Genomic DNA, 11,163 nt, shown 5'->3' on the forward strand with positions numbered 1-11,163 from the left:
CCGCCCATGAGGGAATCGTCGTCGCAGCCGCTGCCTAAATCGCCGCCGCCGCCCAGAACTGGTCGTGCTCAAGGTCGCCACCGCCGTACCCTAGCAGCCACCACCACAACCACTGTGCTGAGCCAGCAACCACCGCGCCTCAGTGGGGGCAGCACAACAAAAGTTGAGAAAAATATACTTTATAGTAGTAGCAGCAGTAAGGGCAGCACAACAAACAACAAACAACAACAACGACAAATACACTGATAGCCCTTTTCGATCCGAAACAGGCACGTGATCAACAATTCAACATCAAGCTTTCCTTCTTCAATTATTAATGAGATCATATCAAAATTTTCCACTAGATTTTCCCTAATTTAGTTTTGTCCAAACATGCACGCATGGTTGATGCCTGGATTAAATCGAAAAGCATCACCTCGGCATGAATGGGGTCAACAGAACCATATTATTTCGCAATAAAAAGAACAGAACCATATTCGAAAGAAAAAGAGAACAGAACTGGCACCGCACCGCCTAGGTAGGTACGCTTTTTTGTTCCGTTCAGCCTCGGCGCTTTTGAAGAGTGGCAATACTCAACGAACATAGGCTAAATCGTATATGTAGCTCGAACTTTCAGGTAGCTGTAGAGAGCAAAAAAAATTCCGGGAAATGACTGAAAGATGGCACCGTATTTTCTTCAGATCTCTAGTAGATGAATCCCTCTGAGGTATGTCAAGAGATTAAACTATATGTGGTGTTTTCTCTTGTCGAGGCAGCAGCACCAAACACACACCGTCAAGAATCTCTTCTAAATGTTTCCGTTTGATGTGTATGACCAGTACTCGTTCACCAGCTCGCGGAAGAGAGATCCTTCAGTTTCCATGAGCTTCGAGGGTTTGTCATACTCTGCTACTTTCCCTGGAAATGAATGTAGCTCATTAGTGTGGATTATGGACTATGGAACTCTGTGCTGCGGAACCAATAAGTTGGCAATAAGAGGACCGTACCATCACTCATTGCAAGTACCATGTCGCAGTCCATGACTGTGGGTATGCGGTGGGCGACCGTAATAACGGTGCAATGTTTGAATTCTGTCCGGATCGTTTTCTGAAGGACAGCATCTGTTGTGTTGTCTATAGAGGCTGTGGCTTCATCAAGGACCAATATACGACACCTTTTCAAAAGTGTGCGGCCCAAACAAAAGAGCTGCCTTTGTCCCATGCTCCAGTTCGACCCGTCTTCCGCAACTGCATGGCAAGATCTTGATCAGTACTATGAAGAACAAAACTGCTATCCAATTGATCCAACTCATATGCCTAGGACTACCAGCAGTTTGACAAATTTAGTGGCACATGTATTATGAGACCCCTATTTTGAGTTCTGACATTGACTACTTTACTAGAGCATAATTATATGTTTGCCTAATTTGTTAGGGCATAAAATAAATAACAGAATCGTACCAAGTGAATCCAATCCCTGTTTCTTCTCCTGGACAGCTTCAAGAAGTTGACATTTTTCAAGAACCTGCAACATAAACAGAGAAAGGTAACCAATTTAGTAATTCTTTTGATAAATGTATGCCATAAACAGAGAAAGGTAACTTGTAGTTTGACATGCCCCTAGATCTGTTGATAAGGTGCTGAACTTTCTTAAATTGTTAGGTGTGTCAAATCAACTGAGCTAAATTGCCACAGCACATAAGAAGGCTGCATCACGATTAAACATTGCATCAGTTTCGTTAGGTGTGATGCCTTCATCATAATCCTATCTGATCAATGGGTAAGACAAGAAAAGGCAACATAGATATCTGCGTACATCTTACCTCCCATATTTGCTGATCTGAGAATTGCCCAAGAGGATCTAGATTGTATCTTACTGTACCCTGAAAAAGTGTTGGATCTTGTGGAATGATACCCAAACGTGAACGCAGGTCATGTAAGCCTATTGTACTGATGTCCACGGAGTCTATAATTATTTTCCCTTCGGCGGGTTCAACAAGCCGAAACAATGCACCAATTAAAGTTGTCTTGCCACTTCCTGTTCGACCAACAATACCAATCTTATCTCTACCTTGAAACTTGCAAGTGATACCGTGTAGTACAAGTGGTGCATCTCCCATGTACCTAATCTGTCAAACGAAAATCAATAGCGTACGTTTGTTAGTGTTTTTAAAGGATGTACCCAGTCAGACATACATGCATATATTAATATTTGATTACCTTCAGATCTTTAAGCTCCACACTGCCAACTTGGGGCCAATCTGGTGCTGGTCGGTTTTCTTCAATAACTTCTGGTGCTTCACTCGGAATGTCCATGTACTGATTCACCCGTTCCACAGATATTATTTTATTTGCGAGGTCACATTGCTTTTGTATGGTGTTAACAAAGGAATTATTTAGGGAAAGGCCATAGGACAATGCCATTCCAATAAAACCTGCCCAAGTATATAAAGTAATTAGTTTTCTGATGGGAATGTTGATTTCTTTATAATCTGGTGGTGGATATTAAATAAGTATATTTGCAATGACTTTGGCACATAGAAATTGGGCATAGTGTTACTAGCTCCATTGTACTACAAAGAAAGCATGCTTTCGCAGCAAAAGCTAAAATTTCATAACACCTAATACCAGGAGCCTATGAAAACACAGATAAAAGGTTCTTTGCACTGCATATAATGATTTACTGCAAATCAGATGCATGCAGGACTCAATCGTCATAGAACTTGTCAGCTAACATAAGTTTTCAGACCGGGGGTGTTATCCTCCTCGAAAGAAAAAAAACTTAAGCTTGTCCAGCCCTTGAAACAATTATGTGGTGGTTGTACTTACAATAAGCTACTTACCAGGGCTAAAAGTTCCTGCAGGAAGAAGAGCCATGACAAAGGCAGAAGAAGAAAGAACCACAGCACCCATTATTTCCAGACGTTCAATCAACCATTCAGTTGCTGCAAAATTAAAGAAGTATGGACCAGCATTCTTGTCAACTAGCTCCAGATTCTTAGCAAAGAAATGATCTTCCTCCTCAAAGGCGCGTATTGTTATAGCCCCTGAGATCGATTCACCTAAGTGATTTGCTAGAGCAGACTTGGTGGTTCCATTGATCCGCATCAATTCCTTAGCTGAGGCTAAATAGTACCTCTGCATGAACAAACATAACAATTCTCAGTCAACGGAAATTGTGAAACGACGAGAGTAAACTAATTCACCTCAAGGATGGAAATAGCAACGAAATAACCAAAGAAATAGGATTTAGCCAGACAGAAAGAAAGCCACACCAATCACCTGCAACTGAATTACCAAAACTATCATCGGCAGTGCTACAAACAGAACTTGCCATACAACAACAGCCAATACCCCCACATTGCTATATGCGTTTAAGCAGGAACTGAGGCTAAACATGAATGCAAATGGAATATCAAGGTCAACGATACTCAAATCTGAAGAGACCTGCAGGTTGGGGGAGAGGGGGTTAATTCATCATTACAAAACGTAGGAATGTAAAACATAATTATAGCTGTTGCTTGTTCCAGAATTTTTACCCGGCTAAGAATCCTTCCTTGAGGAGTAGAATCAAAAAAGGACATAGGTGAACGGAACAATGAATTGAGTAACTGGGAAAATAAGGATCTTGAAGTTTGGACGCCAAGAACAACGACAAATAAAGATCTCGATAGCACAAAGATCATTGTGCAAACTCCAATACCAACGTACACAGAAATTAACTTCAGTGTACTAACATGAGGATTTTGGACATTGGCAGCCATCCATGAATTCTGGGATATTTGCCCAGCTAAGAAAACTATGTGAGACATGACAGAAAGAGAGGCATAGAAGAAGCCTTTATTCTGGCGCAGGTAGAGCATATAAGGCTTAAGACCTGTATCCCCTGATTCTCTTTCCTCTGTCTTGATCAGTTGATCTACTGGTGATGGCCTCACAGACTCTATGTATCTGTCTACATGAATTCCGTCTGTCTCCTTTGTTGGTATTTCCTTTGCTCCGTGGGGAGCACTGTTAGGATCTTGAACACCAACAGTATCTTTATGTGCATTTACAAGGTACTTGAATTCTTGGCAATCTGCCAATAAATCTTGATAAGGTGCAGACCGAATAACCTCCCCATCTGACATTAACTGCCAAACGATATCACTAGTTTTAGTGGAAATCGACAAAAAAAGAATACGCCTCACTACAAATAAATATAAATCATAGTGGCATATAAATCATGAGAGAGAGAGAGAGACCAGAATGGAGTCAAATACAGGTAGAAAATCCACTTGGTGGGTCACCAAAAGAACAGTCTTGTCTGATAGAACACCCATGACATAATCCTGTCACACAAGTTACATTAAAGGTTAATCGGTCAAAACAGTTTGTAATAAAAAAGGAATGCAATCTGAGTCTGCTGATAAGGTAGGTTCTTACATTAAAGAGGCTTGTTGCTGTATGGGCATCAACGGCACTGAAAGGGTCATCAAGAAGATATATGTCTGCATTCTGGTATAGTGCACGAGCAAGCTGAACACGCTGCTTCTGACCACCACTTAGATTTACTCCTCTCTCCCCAATTTGTGTGCGGTCGCCGAATGGCAGCATTTCAAGGTCCTTGACCAATGAGCATCTCTCAATTGTTTCTTGGTATATTTGTCTGTCCATCAAAGATCCGAAGAGGATGTTATCCTGTACAGTTCCTGTTTGGATCCATGCAGTCTGAGAAACATATGCTATTTTCCCACAGACTTCAATCTAATATGAACACAAAGGTTAATGATTTGATATTAGTTAAAAAAAATAGTGCATGAATTTTACGATAACAAAAGGTACAACACAAGAGGATACTAATTAACATAATTTTTTAGTTAATGATCTGAAATATGAACATTATGAATTAACGATAACAATAAATTGCAGGAGCAACAATTTTTTTAGTGCATGAGAAAACCCAAAAGGGATAACTAAAGAACATCATGTATTTGAGATAACAAAAGTGTGTCATAACCTAACAATTTTGGCAGCCATTTGATTTTCTAGTTAGAAAAAGGAAGAAGATAATCGAAAAGCATACCGTGCCTTCAGTTTTGGGGACCTCTCCAAGTACAGCAGCCAAAAGCGTTGACTTCCCTGATCCTACCTCTCCACAAATTGCAACCTTTTCTCCAGCTTTCACCACCAGATTTATATTGTTTAGAGTTGGTTTTGATGGATTCTCATCCCAGGAGAAACTGCATGAGTTCATCACTATTGGGTAATCGATGCCCACGCGGTATTTCTTCCTAAGTTGTCCATTCAGCTCAGGTGCATCAAGAAACTTTGATATCCGAGTGAAACCAACCTTAGCTTGTATCAGCACTGCAATAACATCCGGTATTGTCCTAACTGGGTCTTGCACGAGACGCAGAGTTGCCACAGTGGTGAACACATTGCTAGCATCAAGAGGGATTTTGAAAAGATAGCATGTTAGAAAGGTTGCTGCCGAAACTAAAACAGGTGATGACCAGAACAGGAAACTGTTGTACGCCCTCCTAAGCAGGAATGCTGACAACCACTTATACTCAACCTCCCTCAATCCCTCGATGACCTTCTTGAAGTGACCTTCCCATGAATAAAGTTTCAAGATCTTCATATGAACTAAGGACTCGGACATGGCTTTCAATCTCACATCTTGAGCTTCCATAAGCTTACTCTGAAATTTGTGTTGCAGCTTGGCCACCGGAGCATTACCAATTACAGTGATAATGATGACAGCCAATGATGAGACTGCTGCAGCACCAACTGCATTGTACAGAATTGCCAGAGCAATGCAAAGTTGAACACTTGTTGTCCATGTTTGGTGGAACCAGTATGGGAATTCCCCAATCCGGTAGGCATCGACAGTCACATAGTTCATAATCTGTCCAGAAGAGTGCTTCATTTTTGCGGAGTTTGATAGCTTCTGTTGCTTCTTATAAATAGCTGCTGATAGGAATGACCTCACCTGGAGTCCTAATCTCCGAGTGCAGAAAAACCACTGCCTCTGCGACAAAGATTCACAGCATTTGCAAACAAACATTGTCGCAGCCAGCACAAAGCCTTCATATTTGAAGGTCCCTTTACCAACTGATACATTGATGAATGCCTTGAGAAGCAATGGGCCTGTAGATAAGGTGAGCACCTTGAGCAAAGCAAAGAAACCTGAGACTATGATCTCACGCTTGTGGCAAGAAACAATAGTCCACAAGATTGACGGAGTGGCATGTGAATGGGACTGCTTGCTGTTCAGCTTCTCCAAGAACATCAAGTACTGGTTATGTGCTCGGTCTGTGGTTTGTAGAAGTGGCATATCTTTGTCCTCAAGAGGCTTCTCATAACCCAACTTCATCAAATGGTTCAACCACCAAAATGACATCTTGCTGAAGAAACCAGCTTTAGCAAAAGAAGTTACCTGAGTGTCAGAATCAGCTATCTGACCATCTGCCTCAGTGTTCAGTGGCTTGTATAAAGCATTTCCTGTTGCCTGGTAACCGTCTTCATCATGGGTGCAACGGACGCCATAAAGTAGGAAGAGAAATGCAGCTGGTAGGGACAGAACATCCAAACATGCCTTAATGGTGATTGCCTTATCTGCAACAATGCCAACAACCGAGGAACAGCATATGAATGCTGCGTACACGACCACCAGAATCGACCAAAGTGGAACAAACGAAGCTCCAAGAAACCGAGGCCTGACGCTGAAAGCAAAGCTGGAGAGGACCAAACTGAATCCTTGAGATAATGTCACAAGCCACCAGTGTGGCAGGTAAGCAGCAGCATCCTGACTGAAGATGCTTCCCAGCATCGACAGTCCTAGGCCAAGATAAACCAGTCCCAGGCAGCCACTGAAGACCACTGCAGCCAACTGCAGTGGTGAGCCGACTGCGACGAGCCCTTGAGCAGATCCTCCACTATTTGGGATTTTGATAACCAACTGGAGAGCGAGCGCGAGGACGAGCAGCAAGCCGATGCCAGTCGCCGCCAGATGATTCGTGCAAGTGGAAGAGTCAAATACTTCCTTGAACGCACATGAAAGTGCATCTTGGTTGGAGCATACTGGACCCCCACACAAGTTCATCATCCAAGAACCTGATGAAATGGCCGAGTATTAGAGTGAGATTCCCAGCTTGTATCCCAAAATGATGTAGCTATGTAACAAGAGAAAGGTGAAGCGAGGACTAACCTGTGAGGGACCCCATCTATGCAATCTCGATTACACCGCTAACTTGATCAGGTTCCCGCAGAGACAAATGAAACAATTGTTTGCTGAACACGGTGACAAAGGACAGTATTAAACGAGAATTGTTGTTTTCTGAACAAACGGACAAAGAACAGATACTAGAACAATTTGTACTGGAGCAAGAATCAAGATCATAATTGTTTGTGTGTACTACTCAAATATATCCCAACCCCACACAAGACCAAGATCGCTGTGCGGCATTTAATAAATAAAAAAATCAAGGAACCCCAAAGCCACACTGTTCTTCATGACCACCATCAGAAGTTCAGAACAAGAAGATGAACCCTCACGAATCACGAGTGGCCATCAGCTACGCTCCCCCACGAATCGCCATGGGCAATGCTCGACTAACATTTACCAAATACGGAAGAGGAAACACCCTTCCGCATTGACCCACATTTTTTTGTCCTTTCTTCCAAAAAATTTCCCCTTTCACTTTCCTGACTGACCCGGTTCCTCCTTGATTGACAGGGTGCGCAATGGCGGCAGTACTGACCTGTATAGCGGCTACGGCGGCGGCCTCCTCGGCGTCGTCGCTGGCCGCGATCCCCAGGGCGTATTGACGGGCGGCAGTGGACTCACTCGCACCTCCTGGGCACGGCGGGCCGCGGGCCTTTTCATCAGTGGAGGCCGGGGGTGGGTGGGTGGGAGGAGTTGCGGCGCTTGATGACAGAAGGAAGGACGGAGGTAGGAGCCGCCGCGCTAGAGGACAGGGGCGGAGGGGGACGGGGGCGCGCGCAATCGTCACTGCTCGCGTCGTCGCGGCCCGCCGGCAAGCCGCCGGTACCCGGCTGTGGCTGTCGGGCGTGCCGTGCCCCGCATCGCTTCTCCTCCGCCGGCAGTGAGACTGGTAATATCCGTACACGTGGATGGTCGACTATAATGAGGGGCAGGACAAAGAACACAAAAGTAATAGTAGAAAATTATAACTACGTAGCCACGGCTACCAGCACTCAAGCACGGTGAAGGCGCACCGCTGTGACACACTAGCACTACTAGAGAAACCCTAATAGTAGCGCTTGTTTTATGGCTAGCAGTAGCGCTTATACGAGTGCTACCACTAAGGCTAGCCATAGTGGGGTAACTTAGGTAGTAACTTAACATATCCCAAGACAATTTTGCTTATGTCGCAAGTATTTAATGAGGAAAAAGGTGCTTGTGGTAACATAATATGTTACTGTAACATAGCGCTTCCCGAAGCAAAACGAGTCTATGAGCTAATAAATGAAGCAATCTATGACACTAGTACTTATGTTACTTTGCGCTATGGAGGTAGTAACTTAGACTAGTGTTATATGCATGACACTAGTATAAGTTACTTCCCACTATAACCAGCCTAAGGCGCTACAGCTAACTGGTACCAGTAGCGCTGGAAAGGAAGCGCTACTGCTATACCTAGTTAGCAGTAGCGCTTTTGTTGGGAAAACGCTACTGATAGTAGTAAGTAGCAGTAACATTTCTTCTGAAAAGCGCTGCTGTTAACTTTTCCTGTATTTTTAAAAATACAGCTTATTTTCGTTGTGGTTTTATATACATTACTTTCATCATATGATTTTATGACCATGATTAGTTATTATATATAACAGTGGGTGAAATGAACGTGGATTAGATGCAAGTGGAGGCAATATGTGTTGCACATCAAAAACGTAGAGTAGATTCAAGTGGAGGCAACATGTGGCGCATGTCGAAAGTACTACTAATCCAAACTTGATCTAGTTTGGATTAGTAGTACGTTCAATGTGCACCACATGTTGCCTCCACTTGAATCTAATCTATGTTCATTTCACCTACTGATATATATAATAACTCATCATGCCCATATAACAACTTAGCATCATGCATCATCGATCATAATAATAAATAACTCATCATTGGTATCATAATAATAAGTCCTACTCATCATCATCGATCATACAACTTCTACTTGATACCATAATAACAAGTCATACTCATCATCATCATAGTCATCTAACCAATCCTACTTAGTTGTTCTTAGCACATGATCATGAGTATTAGCTAGGACCTAAATACCCTCTCTAAGGTAAAATAGCATAAAACATGATAGGCCCTGACTCTCCATTATGGAGAATGGAGATTATCTTGTCTCCAATTCTTTCCCTTCGCACAATGTTGCTTCCAAGTAGCTCCCTACGATTGACCATACATTTTTTCAATCTCTGATTGTCATGTCTTCATCCCTTTTAGAAATCTGGCATGGATAGGAGTGATTCGTAGGATGACCTGGCCGTAAGTTCAAAACATCAAGGCGACCTTTCCGAAACATCAAATAAGGCACACAATCCTTCGGGATTTTCTGTCGGAAAACATAGTAATGACTTCGTAGTTAGCAACGTAGTTGAGTTTTAGAAAAATTTATGCAAAAGATGCACGGATGTCGTAATAGTAAAAGATCTTACCATGACATCTCCATGGATGTTACCGTAGTTCAACACGTGCACTAGTGGCACGTATTGACCATAATGTGGAGGAGTTTGATAATAGATATTGTAATTCTCAAGATCAGTAATAAATGAGATCAGATGATTTTTCTCCTGCCATCTTCCGCACATTCTTTAAAGAATGAAAATAAGCTATCAATGGAAATAAGCTGTCAACTATCTTGAAATAAACAATATAAATTATTTAATAACTATGTTTGAAAAACTCACATAGCGGTAGAATTGGAAGCGTATCAATAAGGACCCAAATATCCAAATTGTCTTCAGCGATGTCAGGATCACCAAGATCCATGGTGACAAGCATACCCTCATAAAAAAATTAAAGTTGCAATGAACAAAATTTAAAAAATAGATTAAAAATGAAACAATGAATTTTTTTAAAATAATATTAGCAAAAAAATCAAAATATATTAAAAAAAGACTGCCGGCCCGGAGCCGAGCGAGGCGTAATAAGTCGATCCCGATCAAGCCGACAGCGAAAGGGACCGCTTTTCGGCCCTGCAAGGCCCACGGGCCCAACCAGACGGCGAAGAGAGAGTAGGCGAGCTATTGTTTTTTAGGAGTACGGCGGGGTTGGGCGGGGCGTGCTATTTAAGCCGGTGTGGGCGCGCTCCAGCAGGCGAGGTGGTACTAAAGTTAGAGCTCGCCTCCCGCGACGCTGCGCGGACCGCCGAGGTGGGCCGATTTCGGTGGGCCGAGTGGGCCGCCAGGAAGGCGCGCGCGCGAGCGGTCGAGGGCGCAGGGGCGGTGGGGCGGTACGGTGGAAGCGCACTTGTTTAGTCCCACCTCGCCTGCCGAAGGACGCCCCGACCCGCTTAAATAGCCGGATTCGTGCACCCTGGCAGATTAGATAGTTAGTAATAATTTGATTTGACTTTACATTGTACAGGCAGCTCTGCCGCAGCTGCCTGGGTAGCTGCGGGAGTGCTGCTAGGGCATTGTAAACTCAAATCATATCATTGGTATCTATCTTATTTTTGACAATTTGCCACTCTACACATGTTTGTTTCACCTCACTCAAATTACATCATTAATACCTACATTATTTTTTAATATTTGGCACACCATTTAAATCACATCATTAGTACCTATATTAATTTTGACCGTTTGCCAGTCATCGTAGGACCCGACGAAAAATTTCATCGTGTTTCGAGCACACACTCATGTCGCGTCACGTTCGGGCAATGTGTTTCGGTTTCAGAGCGGGGAAAATCATTGAAAAATCTCGGAGGTTGGAAATGCCCCAAAACTTGACATGCTTGCTTGCCATGAGTGTACAAACGTATGAAAAAAATTGGGACCATTTGAAAGATGTCGAAAAAAACCTCCATCTGGACGGGGCCTTCGCTCCTACCAGAACGGCGTGCGCTGAGGAAGGTCATTTTTTGGCCATCCTCAGAACGACCCCAAATTTTGCGACAGGGTAGGCATGGCCACCGTAGGACTCCTCGCAAAATTTCATCGTGTTCGGAGCACA

At 43.2% G+C, this 11,163-nt stretch overlaps 1 protein-coding gene across 2 annotated transcripts; it reads right to left on the reverse strand.

The window, feature by feature from the left end:
* Window positions 1–284: 284 nt before the first annotated feature.
* LOC123169633 (ABC transporter C family member 10) lies at window positions 285–8,060 on the reverse strand. Of its 2 annotated transcripts, none has more exons than XM_044587505.1 (13): window positions 7,724–8,060; window positions 7,171–7,225; window positions 5,044–7,076; window positions 4,404–4,724; window positions 4,223–4,309; window positions 3,518–4,111; window positions 3,261–3,425; window positions 2,822–3,116; window positions 2,199–2,413; window positions 1,802–2,107; window positions 1,440–1,503; window positions 987–1,226; window positions 285–897 (listed from the first exon to the last, which is right to left on the reverse strand). In XM_044587505.1, the coding sequence occupies exons 2-13, from the start codon at window positions 7,184–7,186 to the stop codon at window positions 788–790; spliced, it is 4,446 nt and encodes a 1,481-aa protein (XP_044443440.1). In that variant the 5' UTR covers window positions 7,187–7,225; window positions 7,724–8,060; the 3' UTR covers window positions 285–787. The 2 variants fall into 2 exon arrangements, with proteins under 2 accessions (XP_044443440.1, XP_044443439.1); XM_044587504.1 differs by having other exon boundaries at window positions 7,171–7,253.
* Window positions 8,061–11,163: the final 3,103 nt, after the last annotated feature.

This window comes from Triticum aestivum, chromosome 7D (genome assembly GCF_018294505.1).
Source record: "Triticum aestivum cultivar Chinese Spring chromosome 7D, IWGSC CS RefSeq v2.1, whole genome shotgun sequence".
NCBI lineage: Eukaryota > Viridiplantae > Streptophyta > Magnoliopsida > Poales > Poaceae > Triticum > Triticum aestivum.